At 37.0% G+C, this 18,507-nt stretch overlaps 1 protein-coding gene across 25 annotated transcripts in view; it reads left to right on the top strand.

The window, feature by feature from the left end:
- NRXN3 (neurexin 3) overlaps window positions 1-18,507 on the top strand; it is a 963,701-nt gene that overhangs the window by 814,976 nt on the left and 130,218 nt on the right. For all 25 annotated transcript variants that reach the window (XM_085582217.1, XM_021542849.4, XM_085582229.1 and 22 more), the window contains one exon: window positions 13,905-14,076. In XM_085582217.1, the coding sequence (XP_085438343.1) occupies window positions 13,905-14,076 (172 nt within the window). The remainder of the gene's footprint in view (window positions 1-13,904; window positions 14,077-18,507) is intronic.

An 18,507-nucleotide genomic window follows, 5' to 3' on the forward strand; every position in this document is an offset into this window, starting at 1 on the left:
CAACCCCTTTAGCAAGAGCAACAAAGGCACGGGATGAATATAGTATGCAAAATCAGAAGATTATGATGTGCCCTTTTGAAGGTAATAGTGGGCCTCATGAGCCACCAGTTTGAAGTGGTTGTGCTCTACATATAATTTCAATTTGAGAAACCCACATATGTCTTTGTCTAGGAAAGATAAAAATAAATTACAAATGTTATAAAGTAAGATTTTAACTGGATGTATTTTTAGAGTTTGAATGGCTTCCACTGAAGATAATGTTGCTGTTTTTATTAGAAAATTGTGTCTTCAGATAAAATAAATATCTGAAGTTTAGGCTTATAAATGGTAAGAAGATTTCTGCTTTATCTCATTTTGTCATCTTTTCTGCTTCTTTTTTTTTCTTCAGAGGAAAAGGGAGGATGAAAACACAGACCAAATGTAAGAATTAGTATATCTAGAAATTAAAATTCTAACAAAATTTGTTAGAAAACATTGTAATTATTTTATTATGGAAAATCTGAGAAGTTTAAAAGCCATCATAGGGTGGAATTTTTTAAATGTTTGATACTTTTTTTTAATACATCTGACATTTTGAACCATTTGTTGTGCTTCCTGATGTTATCTGGCTGGCCATTCATGATGGTCTCTTTTCCCACAATGGGACAGTTCTGCTAGTGTTTGAGGCTCATTAACAAGAAGCTGTGCAAACCTTTCTGAAAGTTTCAGAACCCTGATGCAGGAATCTGCTGCGCATTAAGTCTGGCATTTGTATCCATCTATTTAGGGAGACTGTAATTAGGTTAACTTGTGTTCTGGTGTGAAAAAAGACCATCGTGATTTTATGATACAGAACTGCAATCTGTTTGTTTTATCCATCCTTTAAGTGTTAGCCTAGGCTATCTTTGCATTCAGGCTGGTGTTGCATGAATTCCCTGGAGCTTATTTCACTTATGTCATGTACTTAATTCTTCTTTGGTACAAGAGCATGAGTGGTGTTTGGTTGATCAGCATAAATTTCATGTTACTAATGCCAAAACAACTATATCCATTTTCTGAAGGAGAGTCTTTGATTATTAATATTGTAATGAGGATAGTTATATTTATTCAGAGAAGCAGTGGGATTTCACAGAGATGAACAGGTCCATCTCTTTTTTAGCATAAACAGGACCATATCTTTTTTTGCAAAAAGCAGATACATGCTCTTTTGTTGTATTTTCTCATCTTCTTCTAATTGTAATTCAACTAAATATAGAACACATGGTAGCTACAAACACAGGGAATCCATACCAACATTCCTTTATTTGTAGTTCTTGAGGTGTCCCCACATGAATACACATATTATCTGCTTTGTTTTGTTGGTATTTTCTTTATAGCCTGACAAAGCTGTGTCACTAGCATTGTCCACCAATTTGCAAAATAATCTTTTGAATCTTGACAGTGTGTGTCATCCTCAGGAGCTTTTTTTTTTTTTTTCACTTGTGAAAGCCCATGTTCTTATAATCAATGGTTCTGTTTAAAATATTGTGTAATTTCTGATTAGTATGTAATTATATACACTGAGGGTAGTGAGGGACTGGAACAGGCTGCCTAATGAGATGGTGGCTGCCCCATCCCTGGAAGTGTTTGAGGCCAGGCTCACCATGGCCAGCTTCACCAGCTGACCCCTGCTGCCTGGCTGCGTCTGCCAAAATGGCTGTTGTCCCTTTCTAAGGCTTCTTGGCTCCCTCTCTGCAGGCAGAGCTAAAAGGCCAGCTCTAGGATGGAGATGGGAGCCTATAGAACTGAATAAGGCGTAGAGGTACAGAAATGAGGAAGGTGATCAACACTTTAGTCTGTCAGACTGGCTTGCTAGCCACCATGCTGCTTTGGTTTTAGTTCCTTTTATTGGAAGTCTGCTGTATCTGCCTTCCAAGCCCAGAGTCCCATGCCATATGCTGCCAGTGCTGTCCTCCATCTGCCTGCAGACACAGATAACAGCCATAATGGCTGGCCACAGACATCCATCACCCTTATTGCTCCTTCAGTTCGTATTGTACAAGATCAGCCTGTTGCAAGTTTATTGTCTCTCCCAATCAACTATTCAGATAGATAAATTGTCTAGGAAGGAGAAAATATGGAGAGTTGGGGCTATGGTCATATCACTGAAAAAAGATAAGGCCCATGTTACTCTTATTCCCCTAAACAAAATGGCAGTTCTTTAAATTTGATTTTTAAAGGCCATGTTATTTTGTGCTGAACATACAATATCCTTTTTCAGATCTGGGTCCTCTGTAGGGCTTTCTCCTGAGTAGAAATGTCAGAGTTTGACCTACAAATTTCAGCAGCCTGCTGACAAAATAATGAATGAACAGAGGAACTCTGTTCTTGCACTTGGGTAATATTTACTGAGTGTTGCTAAATCACAAAGTGCTGGACAAAAGCAAGAAAAATTTTCCTTCCAGTATGTAAGCATAAACTGTATAGTCTAAATCACAACAGTCCTGTATCTCTAAATTCCTTTGGCTGCTCCATTTTATTCACAAAAATTCTTTGATCAAGGAATAGACATATTAGGGCTGTATTTGTACTGGTCTTACCTCCCATATCCTGAGATTCCTTTACCTCAGTGCTCCTAATGGTAGCTACACTGATTTCTGAATAAAGGGTATCTCTAAAGGTTTACTTCTGTACTTCAGCTTTTTTGTGACATCCATTCCAAATAATCAAGTTTCCATTTGACATCATCAGTTCTGTTTTAAATAGCATAGTACACACTTGGCAAGGGGCTCAGCCGATACCCGTTTGCCAAAAAATAAGCGAATTCTGCAACACAAAATAAATATGCAAATAGCAAAGTAGTAATTTTTTCACAACTGCCTAGCTTGATTTAATAAAATTCTCATCTTTGTAGGGAAAGTCAGTCTTGATGTGAGGTGCTTTTTCCAACAAGTTTCAGATGCAGCCTTTTAACCTATTTAGTAGTTATTGCATTCTATGTATATGCAAAACATGGATGTTTGAAGTGTTCCTTGGTAGCAAAGTTAAGGTAATGTAAATTGCTAGGTAGTGGCTTAAGAATGAAAGGACACATAAGTTATTTGCTCTTTTCCTTTAAAATTTCTTGTTCCTGCTAAATTTTGTCAAGTAATTTATCTTTGTCTCTGCTTTCCAGTATGAATTGATAGTGGTGGCCTCCTTTGTGAGCTATGTCTTCAACCCACTATGTTCTCTTCTCTTTTTCCACTTCTCTCTGTCTAATATTCCACAATTTCTTATCTATCAGTGGTCTATCATGCCATCTGTAGAGTATTATTTTCATTAGAAATTTAAGTTTCCTATACTGCAATGTTCACATATTTTTAATGTTCTGCTTCTATTAAAACTGTTGGGAAACATCTTTGATTCGGGATTAGGAAGGCCTTCAGCTGGAATCCAGCCACATTTCAAAAGCCACAATTATACTAACTTCTAAAAAAATCTGCCATTTTAAGAAAACAAGCATTGAAAAACTAGAAATAAGCTGTTGAATGCAGAGGCTGTTTGTGTTTGCAAGTCCTCACATTTCCCTTTTTTCTTGGATTGGAGAGACTTATTGAACTTTGCTTGTCTAGTAAAGAAGATTACTTTGGTTACAATAGGCTGTTGATATTATACAATTTATGAAATCTGTTCATAGATTTCAAAAGAAACATAGAACATAGGACCTGATGTATTAAATTCTATTAGAATTCTATCAAAATTCTGTAAAGAAAACACTAAGAAATGAAAGTGCAGTATATAGTGCTTAGTCATATAATACCTTTAAATACAAATTTTTGGACCACTCTGAAACCCTAGGATATTATTTATGATTAAAAGAATAGAGTTTGCAAAAAAATATACGCTAGGCAAAATGAAGTTTGAATAGATTAATTCTGTCCAAAGCCTCTTCACCCCTTGTATTTTTACAGCTGTTGCACTTGGGTTAATTGGAGGGTGGTAAGCTGGTATTTGTGATCACCTTTCCTGTTGGAATGCAGTGTCCTTTTTTAATGCCATCTTTTTGACAAATGCAAACTTTTCTGTTAGTTATGGGTAGAGACAGACAGCTCTGATTGCTGTTACTGAGTAATATATGGTTTGTGTCTTCTGTAAGAAGCTGTCAGAAGCTTCCCCCATGTCTGACAGAGCCAATGCCAACCAATTCCAAGACTAGGACCTGATGCTGGCCAGCAGCAGGTCCTAGTGACAGTGGTAAAACCTCTGTGAAAACATAGTTTAAAAGGGGGAAAAAGTTGCTGAGCAGGAGCAATGGAAGTGGGATAGAGCCCATGGTGAAGCCCATAGTGCTGCAGGCAGCAGGGAGAGGGTAGAGAGTTTGAGAGTAAAGTTAAGTCCTGAAAGAAGGGAGAGTCAAGGAGAAGAGGTTTTTAAGATTTATTTCTCATTACCCTACTCTGATTTGGTTGGTAATAAATTAAACTAATTTCCCTAAGTTGAGACTGTTTTGACAGTCACAGCAACTCATGAGTGATCCTTCCCTTCCCTACCCTTATCTCAACTCATAAGTCTTTCATTTTATTTCTTCTTGTCCTGCTGAATTGGAGAAGTCATAGAGAGGCTTTGGTGAGTATCTGGTGTCCAGCGAGGTTCAAACCACCGGAGCGTGGCTGCCACTTTAGCTTCTGCCAGCACAAGTTGTTAGCAAAGTTACCCAGTGGATTGAAACCCCAGGGGAGATGGATGGCCATATTTTCTCCTGGAAGATCTCTGTTTTGGAGCAATTTCCTTGTTCTTGTACCCTACTAAAATGTGACTTGCTACTGCAGTAATTTCTTTATTGAGTGAATGTGACATTTTAGGATCTGGTCATGTTTTTGTCTACAGAAAGAGTTGCAGAGCAGCTCTTACAAAGGTAAAGGTCTACTTTTAATCAGTGAACTTCTATAATTCCGGAATGCAGCAGCTTAAGCATACATCAAGTTTAAAATGCAGTACACAACATGCATTGGTTCCCTTCTGTGAGAAAATTAAAACTTCTCTCAGCATTCAGAATGGTTCCTGTTTCTGACCTAGTGCAGAATCATATCTACAAGGTATAATTCTGCAAAACTTTTCAGGATATATTGTTTATATTTTCAAAAGGCACTGTCAGAATATTTAATCCTAATTATAGTTGGAGTTCACACCATCAGATAGGGCATATTTTTATGATGAGTATTTTAATCTGTGAGAACAAATTAGCCGTCTGAATAATGTATTTACATGTGAACCAACAGACAGGTATCACCTTTTTAATCTGTTTTGCACTCTGTTTCCCTAGGAAATACCCCTTTTCAGCATGCTGCTAATTTCTTTTTCTTTACTTGCAGTATGATATCCTTAAATGAGTGGATTTAGCAGCCTCATGGCTGGAGTTTCACCAGCTCTGTAATAACAATTGCTTTTTTGAAATTGTGTGGCCTAAACACACCTGCATGTGTTTCTTGAAACATTTTACTGCCTGTTAATTGACTGGCAGTGTACTTGTGCTATCCTAGGTAACAGGAATAAAGATTTAATTGGGTACTGTGTCGTAGGTAGTGAACAGCATGGAAGGAAGCCTCCCTTCTAAGACTGCTGAATATCACTGATTACTGGGCTTGGCAGGTATCAGATACAAGAGCAACTAGATGTGCCACAGCATCCCCCAGATTTTGAGAAAATGGGTTTAGGGTAAGCTTAGTACAAGCCTCATCATGATTATGATGATAATGTAAAGCAGGATACCCTGCTTGATATTAATTAACTGTACTGCAACAACATCTGGAGGTCCCACTGGATACCAGGGTTCCACTGGGCTAGATAACATACAGATATACTATTTGATAAGCCTTTTGATAACATGACTTCACATTATAAAATTGCAAACTGGAGAGAGAGAAATCAAAGTGGTTTTTTCAAGGTACAGCAGACCAGCATTAAAAGCAAAAATCTTTTCTTTCAACCCTGTACTCTGTCTAACTAATCTTGATTACCTCTGTGAGTGAGTTAAAATTTAAAGGTCTCAATCTGTACTAATGCTATCACCTTACATGAAATATGTATGCTTTGGGTGTAAAATTAATTCCTAAGTGTACTTCTGCTAATATTATATGTTAATGTTATCTAAACTGCTTCAGTGATGTGTAAAGCTCTTATTTTATGCAGGGTATCTAGGTTGAAATAAACAAGCAGCTTCTACATTTCATGTCTTTTCTTGGTGAAAATATCTTGTGTGTGCTGTATATAATGAGTCACTCCTGACCCTGGTAGAACTGTCACAGAATTTGAGCTTTTTTTTTTTTTTTTTTCTTTTCTTCAGGGTAGTTTTGTTTATAAAATAAACTTTCATTAGACAAAAGCCAAAGATTGAAAGACAGAAAGATGCAGGGAGAGAAGGAGCTTGAGTAAAATTAAACCAAGAGAATGGCAGTTTCATATCCCACTGGTGGCTCTATTTCTGTCATATTGCAAAGGTGTTTGATCAAAAAAAGTTCAAGACCAGGAGTAAGACATACTTCTTGTAGGAAGGGCCATTGGAGAAGTATTATTATTACCATCTGTGTTCCATATAAACCTTCAACTGGCGAAAAATGATGACAGTTTGGAAAATTTGTTAAACTCTTAACAAGGAAACGGATATAAATTTTACTTTAGCCAAATCATGTAATGTGTTTCCACCCAAAGTGTAGAGATCATCTTTCAATACAAGGAACACTCCCAGACAGCACTCCTGAATTTAACTGTTGATCATGATGAATAAGCCTCAAATGTGAGCCCCATGGTAAGACTGTATAATTTCTGTAAACTAAAATTAAAAATTTCTGGTGTCTCCACTTGAAAAAAAAGTATAACTGAAGGAGTTTCAGGGCCTTGGGGAAGTTTAAATGAAAGATGGGAAAACCTGCCTTTAAGCAAGAAACTCAGAGAGCTGAGTTTCTCTTATGCTCTGTAAAACTGAAGAGAGAGTTTGCAGTCAAGGAAAGATGAAGCTGGAATGCTGTATTCAATGGCTCTTGATTCTTCCCATGAATTTGGTACTTTTTTTTTGCTTAAACATAATTGTCAAATGCTTTTTTTTAGATATTTGTAGTTCTTTGAGTTAAAAAGAGCTAGTGCTGAATCATTGCTTCATGACTATATACACAGTTTTAAGTGTACTACTTTTTGGAACCTTTTATATCTCCTCTTTTTATTTTTGAGATGGCCTGTAAAGATCTATATACTGTGTTCAAGAATTTAAGTCAAAGGTCCACCTTTAACTTATAAAAGAGGTTTTCCTTTTGTACACTGTTCTTTTTCATTATAATTCTTGAAATCCACTTGCTTTTTTGACCATTTTCAACACTATGCCAATCTCATCAAAGTAGCAACTGTAATGAATCCAAGACTTCTTTCCTCAGCTGCAAATCACAAATGTTGCTCTAAAATATATCCTGTAGTTTAAAAAAGAATCAATTTAGACAAGATATATGACCTCCTATAAAATTTTAGAGGAGAGTAGATTATAAAATTGTCCTTTTTAGCCTTATAAATTATGTATTGCTGAGAACTGCTTCTTTTAAAAACCATGCCCCCAAAGGGTAATAATTTATATATATATTTATCCTGTGTGTGTGTGATTCTTTCTGATAAATAGGTTTTAACTGGCATTGAATAGATCTGGTTGAGCACCTTAAATGCTATATTAAAAAAAAAAAACCTATAACAAAAAAATTACCTACTGCTCCTTATAACAACCCTTAAAAATCAAAATTACCTGACCTGTGTGCTTCCTTTCCCCTTAAAATTTTTTCCTTGTTTCAAGATAACTGTAAATTGTTGGCACCCTGATCAAAAAACTTCCAAGCCAGGTGCACTTCAGTGCCTGTCATTTCTTTCAGAGCATTTGCTGTTTTTGTTGATTATCATATTTGCCAGGGTGGCAATACTGATTCTCGAGTGTTCTTCTCCTGCTGTCACTGTTTGGATAAAGGCAGACTTCATTCAGTAAATTCTCCTTTTGCCCAGGCCTAGAGTTTTTTACATATTGAATCCTGATTTCAGACTTACCTCTCAGTGATACTAAGAACAGTACTGAATATGGCCAGGCAAAGAAGAGTAGAGTTAACTGCCTTATAGTCTGTGCTGAATACAGGTTCTAATACTTGCCCTTCTAAATCCATTGACACACGTGTACCAGAAAGATCTGTCCAGCCATGCGTTCAGTTCTAGCTGCAGCCCAGAAGGGCCCTCTAAGGACAATGCTGGTTTTTACTACCTTTCTAATCAGCAAGACCTCTGAGTTCCTATTTACAGTGAGTTCACATCAAGTGATTTGTAATTGTAGTAATAAATTAGCGTCCTCTGTGGAATATGAATACCTTCAGTTCTCCTGGATAACTTGCAACATTTAGTACTGCTCTGAAAAGCCCCCTAAACCACAGAAAGTGAGCAATCATTCAGAGGGACTAACATTCAGAATCAAATTTGAGGCAGAGCAAAAATAAAAAACAACCAAGCAAACAAAACCCCAACGGAAATCAAGCAAAGAAAGTCTTAAAGAAAGAAGTGAAAACAAAGAGGAAGAAATAAAAGTTCAATCTCTTTTTAAAACATAGACTGCAAGTGTGAGGAGCCTAAGCAGAAGCAAGCCATTCCAGGAAATGCAGTTCTCAGGGTTATAAAAAAACAAAGCAATTTTCCTGAATTTAGAGGGTAGTGCAGTTGAAGTGTATGTGTGTGGCATTTTTTGGGGGGGAGGGAAAGTTTACTAAACCATCCTACAGCGTGAGATGGCTTGTTGTGTTACTAAAAGAGCTTGTATCAATTTCAAATGAGAGCAGCAAAATCAGCAGAGATCTGCAGGATGGAGTGACCAGGAGTGCTGTCTGCCAGGTTTGGGCTGATGTCTAGCCATGCTGGAACCAGCCAGGGTGGGAAGAGGAGGCAGTACATGCAGTAGTTGCTATTTAAATATTATACAATACAATGAGTGTGAGAAAACACAGCCTGGGATTGTAGTTGGATTTCAGGTATGTTTTATAAATGCTTCCTTTAATTTTACATTTTGTTTCAGAAAAATAAGCAAAGCAACACTAGGATAAACCCTGCTTCCACTTCCATCAGTAGGAATTGAGTTTCTTCAACAGAATTGCTATTGATTCACATTCATGCAGCTGAGATTAGGATCTGTCCTAATGCCTGGAGTTCTCTCTCTTGGTTTTTGAAATGAAATGTTTTCTGAACACAGAGAACAAATACATACTTTTTGTGCAGACAACTTAAATTTTAGATTTAGAAAAAGTGAACTTAAAAGTAAAGCCCTCTTCAGAGCACAGAGTGCATGTGGCTGTTCATGTATGTGTACAACTTAACTGCTGTTCATGTATGTGTGCACTCTAGCTGCTCATCTTACAAAGTCACTGCCAACCCCATTTCACTTTCTTCCTACCTGGTCTGCTACATAAAGACAGACACCTTCAAAATGTAATGGCATTGAATGGAGAAAGCAAAGGTGTGAGAGTTTACACACACGACAGGCTCTGCTTCTCTTTGAATGAAGGGAAACAAAAGTTAAAACATACCTGCTAAACTGTAGCACCTCAGACCTGTTCTGAGGTCCTTTCAGAGGAAAGAAACAGGTTTTGAAGGAGTTGAATGCAGAAGCTGAGGACAGCTTAAGACCTGCTTCTCTCAGATTATAGTTGCTCTCAGGGCTGTAATGTTTGAATTGGCAGTATCTATTCAGTGTTTAAGTGAAATATATCTGGATTTTTGGGGCTGGAAGAGCTTGAAAAGAAGGTGTCTATAACTCCTCTGTCACAGATAAAGAATCTAGTTTACAGAAAGGTAAAATAAAAGGTTGCCCAAAGTGAACCAATACATCAGGGCAAGCAATAAATTGCCAATCTCCTGATCAGGCTGTAGATTAGCTCTCATGTCCTTTAATAATGTTGAAAATGTTTTGTAATTGCACATAGAACAAGCTGTTGCCAGGAGTCTGTGTAGAGTAGACAGGTCAAGGAGAAGCCTTTCACATTTTTTTTCAGTTTTTTGTGCTTTTTTTTTTCTTTTAACTTCTCTACTACTGTTCCATTATGTGATCATAATTATATTTCTAAATTCTTTGAGACTTAATGGCAGAAGTTTATCTCCAGAAGTACTATAAGGAATGAAGTGGTAATGTGGCTTTTGAGGGCAGCAATTTTATGGGACCAATCAGCACAAGACAAATACTTGAAAAAACATTAAAAATCCTTTTTGGCACAGTAGCCTTAAAAAAAGAAGAGAAAAAGTAAGATAGATTGAATGCTGAGTTCACTTCATTATTTATAAATAAAATGGTTCTCAGTTTTCCAAGACATAGTGCCAGCACTTGATGTCACTTTGAGGTTTCAAAAACATTAATTCATGGTTGCTTTTTCATGGAAAGTTTTTGGGGCACTCACTGAATACCAATACAGTGAGGAAAAAAACTGCACTGTCTGTTAAATTTCTCTTGAACCCTTTTGGACCACATAACTTGTTTATTTTGTGTGGCTCTGCACTCACCTCTTCCCTTGCTGTATAGTTAGAAAAGTTAGCTGTATAGGATTATTTTTGCCTATAGCTACAAAATAAATTTTATAGGTAGTGGCTCAAATGTAAAATCTTTCTTTTTCATATATTTACTGGTCTAGTTAATACCTTTTTTGGCTATGGAAAAAAAATCCACCAGCTGAATGTGTGGGGAAAGGAATGAAAGGCTATGTCCATCATGAAGTGTAAAACCATAATGGTAAAGTTTGTTTTTCAGATTTAGAACGAAGGTAGGCCTTGGTAAAAGCTGTTTTTAATGAAGTAGTGTAGTGCAAGAAACTGGAATTGAAGAGATGTTGAAAATAGTGGATTTGCCCCTTGTGTCCATGGTCACTGTTCTTTGCTGTAGGATTTTCTCTGTGCTTTGCTTTATTTTTTTTTTTTTTTTTCATCTGCCAGGAATGCATAAACTCATTGTTAGTTTTTTCATAGTGTCTGGTGCCCTGGAGATTTAAAATATCATAAATAAACTGTCTCTTGGGGTCTGTGTGTGCAGTTTGGCTTCAGTAGCCCTACTTTTCACCTATTGTGTTGTGTTTTATTCTGGTAATTGGAACAAAACCATTTTCATACCAAGTTCCTATTTAGTCCAAATAAGAGTCTCAGAAGTTGTAATTCTGCAAAAGTCTAGTTAAAGAGTCACAGAGACCTCTGCTCAGGAGTGATCTGAAGACAGCTGGAATGGACTGTCCACAAGAACCATGTTTTTAATTTAAGACAAATTTTTGCACTTGTTAATTGCAACAAAGCATTACACTGCTTTTAGGAGGGTTGTCTTCTCTGGCTCTGGGAGAGGATGCCTCTTGGCATGGGGAAGGCATCAGTTTGCTCATTTCCCTCTTCTCTCCATCAGACTAAAGGCCCCTGGCATTTTGCAGTCCTCTGCTTCCAGAATCTTATCTCTTTCCCAGTTTGCCCTCTTATCACTAGCTCTTTAAATAGGTCTTTTCCTTCAAGCCCTGGGAAAAGTAATGGTGAAAGGTGCTATCTCCTTTTCCTCCGAGGAGAAATCGGAAACATTTTCTCATTCTGTAGAGATTAATTGAACTTCCCACCATCCTTTTCCCCACCTGCAAGTTTTTACCTTTGCCTCATTAAGCCCTTGAAGGTATGCAGCTTTCACTCTGCCAAATGTCTTTTAATTCCTTCCTCTTCTGTGGTGGTGATTCTAATCTGTTGCATTAGAAAAGGTGCAGGTCTTCATCTTACCTACTCATGCTATACCTTCACCAAGGTGGTCTCTTCTTAGAGCAGGCACAGTTTGCCAAAGAAACTTGATGTATTGATGGCAATTAAAGAGCAATATGAGAAGTCATCCAGGAGGCTGATTGCAAGGCAATGTCTTGTAAAATCTCAATATCAGTAGCCAGGTTACCTGGTCACTATATGTTATTTGAGTCTTTGAGGAAAAATTACTCATGTGTTCTTTGGTAATTGCTATGCAGGTAAAGATAATTATACGGTTACAAGCAAAAGATTCACTAAACAGTGTTGGGAGATCACTTACTTCATATGTCAAAATGGTAAAGCTGTGCCAGCAATGCTTTTATCTGAAATAAATCTTTGTTGACTGAAACTTCACTTATTTTTGGGCTAGCATAAGAGAAGAAACATTGGTTGTTTCCAAATGGCATCTGATTTCAGGCATCTGCTGGGAGCAGCAATACATTTACCTCACAGTCCAGTGAAAAGAGAAGGATGATATGAATATCTTGAAGAAAAGTCCCTTCACAGAATAACACTATGAATGCACATGAAACTTTATATCCAGCATATATTTAGCACAGTATAAAATGTACTGTTTTAATGAGAGAAAAACCAAAATGCTTACTGTTTCAGTGCTAAGTTTCAAGTAGTTAAACCACTGTTCATGACCTTTTCAGCTACAGGATTGTTTTCTTTCCTTTCATAAAACAATGTTGTAGTCTGACATCAGGAAACTTGGTGTTAGGAAGAAAATGTAAAAAAAAAAAAAGAGTATTGAAGAAACAAGGAATTTGTGATGAGTACTTTGGTATGAATAAGCTTTGAAATGTAAAGTAAAGCAGGAATCAGAAAGACCTCTCTGAGAAATTGAAACATGGTGAAACATTCAGAAAAAGATGTTTTGATACCAGGAGACAGGAATAAATTCAGGAGAGAAATCCAAGGTGGCCATCAAGTACAAGAGGAGAAATTTCTTTCTTATTACTGAGATTTGCTAATGTGAATGCAGTAAAGTTAGCGTAACAACCCTGAAGAATGTGATCCTCTGCCCTCTAAGCTGAGATGTGAAGTAGTAAATGGAGCAGAATTGTCCTGTGACCCTTTATTACACCTCATCTTTTTTCAAGGAAGATATATTTTCATAGAAGATGGCCATCTACTCTTTGTTGTTGTTTCAATTTTATAGTATGGATAGCTAGCAAATGCATTGGCTTCCTATATGATACATTTTAGTTCTGCCTGTCGGTACCAGTTTAGGATATGTGCAGTGCACATAATATGCCTTCATAATTGTTGACACCAGCATACTGTGCCTCTCCTTACTGAGTGAAGATGCATTCCTCTTAACTGTATCATGATGAGAATTTCTGTCACTGTTTAAATCAGTAGTATTAAATGCATATATCTAATCAAAGTATGCTCTGGGTGTGTATTTTGCAACCTAAAGTCATTAAATATGGTCATTACTTGGAATCACCCGAGGAGACATGCAGAAGGAAGTGTTGTGGCTACTATAACAGGTTTTGCCTGCTCTTCCCTTTCAGTCAGTGGCTGTTGCAAAGTTTTGGGAAAACGCTGCTTTATTGGTAAGGCACTGCTTGGTGTGTGATGGAGAAAAATAAGATGGGCTGCTCCTATCTTTTAGGTAGCTTCCCTCCAGATTTCTACGTCAGCTAATGACACTTCTGCTCCCTTCCAGTTCCATTCATCTTCTAACTGCATTCTTCCTGCTGGATGCCACAATTATTTTTTTGGGAGTGAAGACTGTTTGTTCCCCAAGAAGAATAACAGAACAAAACAGGTGTTGAGATAACAGCCTGTCTGTGGCTGCATTTTATATAACAAATGACTAGTAATAATCAGTAGACATGTTGCTCAAATAACTCTTTATCCACATCTCCTGATTTTTGTTTCCTGGTTTCTCGCCTGTCTTCTGTGGTGTTTTACGGGAACAAATGAGTCACTGTCTTCAGGTGAATGCTGTAAAGAACAGTGTGAAAGGAAATGTTTGCGCTGAAGCAGAATCAATGAAATGTGTCCTGACGAAGCTCAAGATGAGACTTCTATGTATTCCCCAGTGCCATCTACCGGCAGAACTGCCCGCTGGAGACTTAGAGGCCAGAACATTCTGCTAAGTGGCAGCAATTTTAAAACATTTGTTCATTTTCTTCTTTCAGGAGCAAGGCAAGATCGGTGTAGTCTTCAATATTGGCACAGTGGACATCTCTATTAAAGAGGAAAGCACACCTGTAAATGATGGCAAATACCACGTAGTACGCTTTACCAGGAACGGTGGCAATGCAACACTTCAGGTCGACAGCTGGCCAGTGAATGAGCACTACCCCACAGGTACATATATTTTTCTTTTTGTTTTTCTCTTTCAGTGTATCTGTACCTATAACCTAATGTTTAATAACAACTGGTTGATATATAAATCTTTGTTGCTTCATCTCGACAATAAATTCACGAGCCTGGTGATGCATATGTTATCTCTGGGAAAACAAACAAATGGTCCTTTACACTGGAAGAATTAGCATGCCAACTGTGTGGTATGATGTCCATAGATCATGTTATTTCAGAGGTCTCTCAGTGAATCCTGGTTCTACAAAGCCATTCAATGACAAACTTGGTTTTGCTACTTGTGATATTTTCTAAATATTTAAGGTAGAAAAGTTCTGAACAGACTTTATGAAAAGGAGCAGTGACTCTAGCCAAACCCCAGATACTGTCTATATAAATATAGAGTAGTAATTTAAGGAATATGGAGGATTGAGGAAGTATTTGAGCAGACCTTATGCTTGCCTCATATTTTTTTATCTGAATTTCACTTTCTCTCTTAGGCTTGCAGATACAAAGGGTAACACATCATATAACCAAAACTGACAACTCCTAGCTGACTTTCTGTCAAAATACAGTGGAAAAAAAATCAGTATCTTGGGAAATTATCACCCCAAATCCACAAGAAATAGTGAATAACTGGCTCTTGATAGACTGTCAGATGTTTTATCCCACCACTGGCAAATCACAATGTCATGATACTTTGCCACCATGCTGAAAGATCAAACTTACTCCAAGTGAAAAACAGATTGCTTTTTGTGCTGCTGACAGTGTGTTAGATAGCTGAGGTGTGATGATGTGTATGGTTATAAAAGGAAAACTGAACACAAGGAAAGAACTCCGGTGTTAACCACATTCCTCTTATTCATCTGTTGCCTAAGGTCAAGCCATGATCATCTTGGTTTTCAATACTGAGTCTAAGAAACATTCAGTTCTTAATTTCTTGGTTGTACAGTAGTAACTCAGGAAGAATGCTTGATAGTGGTGTAGGAATTGTTCAAAAGAAACTTAAATTCTAGGAAATATCCTAACATGAGGTTATATACTAATTTATGTGACATTGTACTAATAAATTACTCCAAAGTGATGACTTCATCTCTTCTACTCCCTCAGGAAACACACAGGAACATTTTAAAGTGTGAGTCATCTGTGCTATATTGCTCTCTACTACATATGTCCCTTTGTCAGTGTTTTGTGAGGTGTATGCAAAAGGATACATTTCAATTATTAACCTTATTTCTGTGAAAAAATTCTTTTTGGAGAATGCTACGGCAGATATGCCGTGTTAGGTTCTAGCTCTGCTATCCATTGGATTGAGAGGAAAGGTCCAACTGAGGATCTTTTTTCTGCTCCTTTCATCAATTATTTTGTAAAATACCTCCAATCCAGCTGGCAGCCAATTACAGTCACTACAAATCCTATGAATAAATTTTCTTCTTATATTGCTTGTTGTAGTAATTCTCTGGTGTAAATAAACAAAATATTCAGCTCAGTGCTTTAGAGATTTTTTTTTTTTAAGGGAAAATAAATCACACTCAGGGACTACCTCAGTACCCTGGGCTTCTGCCTTGGCTAAAGATATTTCTGTGTTTTCATTAGAAGATGTATGGTTTTATGGAATCAGCATTAATCTTATGTTCTTGGCTAGTATTGAGTGTGTGTAGTTGTACCCTAAGAAGAAAGGACACCTTTATCTTCCAAACACCTTTTCCTTTCTGTCCACATATTTCAATTTTTGTCTGTAGAGGATGAATTTTTCAGCCTGTCCCTGTGAAAATAAGGCTTATGGAGCCACACTTCATGTGTGCAGGTTTCTCCCTTATTTGTTTCCTACTTCTTTCAAACCAATATTTTAGCCAAACTTAAAAAAAAAAAAAATACTCAAAAATCAAAAAACCAGAAGATATTACATTGCTGTGGGAAAAACCCAAGCAAACCAACAAACAAACAAACAAAAAAAAAAAGCCAAGAGAGTAGGGCAATGCTCCAGCCTTCCCAAAGAAAAGGACTGTGGCTTAATATTAAATACCAGAATATCCATACAATATAGTGGCATTATGAATGCCTAAGATTCAGAAAAGATTCAATGAACCAATTATTACAGGAAACCAATACTTATTAGTCCCATTTTTTGTGCAATCAATGGTTTAAAAAACAGACTGACCAGGAGCTTTTACAATTAATTGTCTGTCTTTCACTAACCAAACTTACACTATTGTGTTTTGCTCTGACTGCAAGACCAAACCTGTGTTCAGCAGAAATTCAGTTCTGTAAAGGCTTTGTGGTTGGATGGACCCAGGCTAATCCAGTGTGTTTCAACTGAAACCTGCTGAAAATTTAAATTCCTATCAAACTTGAGTGATAGTAGTTGACTAATCCCCTGTGTTTTGCATAGCATCATGTCAATTCTGGAAACACAGTTATTTGTAGTGTTTAGAAAACATTGTATTTGTAGACCATGCTTGCTTGGACACACTGCATTGGCTATAAAATGAACAATTTCATGTGTGCTTGATTTTCCACACAGTACCATACCCTAATGTTTACAAATTTGATAAACTATCTAATGTACCTTCTTTGTCATCACACATAGTGCAATCTTCAGTCAGGGCTGCATTCTGAATGGCATTTCGGTGTTCCTCACCGAGTTATATTGCTTGTGGAAGGATTATACATTAGACCCATAATTACTTGCTCAATGAAAAGTACAAATAAAAGTTGGATATTCATTGAATGAGCAAAGTGAGAGAATATTGGCTTTCTTTAAAATACAGTCTTTAGTCAAATTGAAATTAACTGAAACTAGCCCAATGGGACCAAAACGCTCCAAAGCTGTATTTTTACAACTTCAAATAAAAGACAAGGAAAATAGAATGTCAGCAAACTTACAACTCAAGCACGGACATTATGGGTTTTAAGGCATCCAATTGCATTCCAGCCACCTGCAACACAGCTTTGCACTTTCTTGTAAGGAAAAGGGTTACAGAAAAATGGTAAAGGAGAGAATTAACTTGGATCTAAAGTTGTCTTTGTGACTGAAATAATCCAAATTACTAGGGATGATCTCTCATCTTTAGTACCATTTCAAAGTACCAGACTTTCTTTTACTGGACAGTAAGACAGAGCAGTGGCCCAGTATAGGTATCTGAGACAAAGCTTCTGAGAGCTGGGAGATGTCAAAGAAGTGGCATTAGCACAGAGGCTGCTGTCTGCAATTCAGCTGTTGTGGTTCAGCCAAAACCATTGGGCTGTTTGTGATTTATTTGCATTAGTTTTGCCCTCCCTCCTCTCTCTCAAGAATAGAAATAAGGAGATGGGCTTTTTCCATTGGCTGTACTGATAGCAAATTTCTTCATCCTTGATTCATTAAATTGATTATCACAATGTGATATCATTTTTCACAGTCAGGGTATAAAGCTTTTGCTGTAGTCTAAAGTACTGTTTTCTATGGCTGCCTCCCTTCTGTTGTCTCTCATTATTTCATCCTTTTAAGTATCTCCCAGAAAACAGGTTGTGCTTGGTCATTGTTATTTTCCTGCTTTTATGTTCCTGGGGAGAGCCTTCTCTATATTGAAATACATTGTTTAATGATGAAACAGCTTACAGAAATTTTCAGAATAGTTAGAAATCAATCTTCAGTTTTTACACATAACTGGGATACCTAAGTCCCTAAGTTTTCATTATTTCTTAAGCAGGACGGTTTCTTTTAGTTTGTTCACTGTCTTTCCCTGTAAAGAAGTACTTTGTGTGATGCCAGATTTGTAGTGTATGTCAAAACAAGCCTGATATTCCTGTTCATTCATCCAGGCACCAACTACATTTTCTGCAGTGGGAAAAAAAAAACAAAAACAAAACCAACAAAACTAGGCGAAGAGAAGCTGTAAAATAAGAGTATCCATGATAAAAAAATAAAATCTTATTAAAGTAATACTTTAAAGGAGAGTATTAAAGGAAAGAAAGCAACAGGTAGGAAGGAGCTGTCATTTAAAGAAATGCATGATCCAGCAAGACAAGTGTAGCCTGGATTTTTTAATGCATTTTAGAAACAAGAAATAAGACAATATTAAACAACTGGATTATTATCAGGGTTCATTACTTCATCCATACAGTACATATTTTATGTTTTTCCCCTTTATCATTCTTGAGTTATCTCTCAGTCTTTTTGTAGTAGTCCTTGCACTTTCAAAAAAAAAAAAAAAACCTTTGCAGGTTTTTTGCTATGGATAAAAGAAAAAAATATTTCATCCTCTATGCTCCTACTTCATTTGGTCTCTGAAGTACATTTCTGAGAGGAAATTGTATTTCTGGAAAAGCTGAACAGTTAGCTCTTGGCAGCAGAACTGACTGCTCTGGCCAGATAAGTGCATACCTATAAAACAGGTACTAGGAGACCCTGGTATCTGTGCTGGGATTTTCTTTCAGAGTAGTTCCAAGGATTTCCAG

Source organism: Lonchura striata, chromosome 5 (assembly GCF_050655825.1).
Source record: "Lonchura striata isolate lonStrDom1 chromosome 5, ASM5065582v1, whole genome shotgun sequence".
NCBI lineage: Eukaryota > Metazoa > Chordata > Aves > Passeriformes > Estrildidae > Lonchura > Lonchura striata.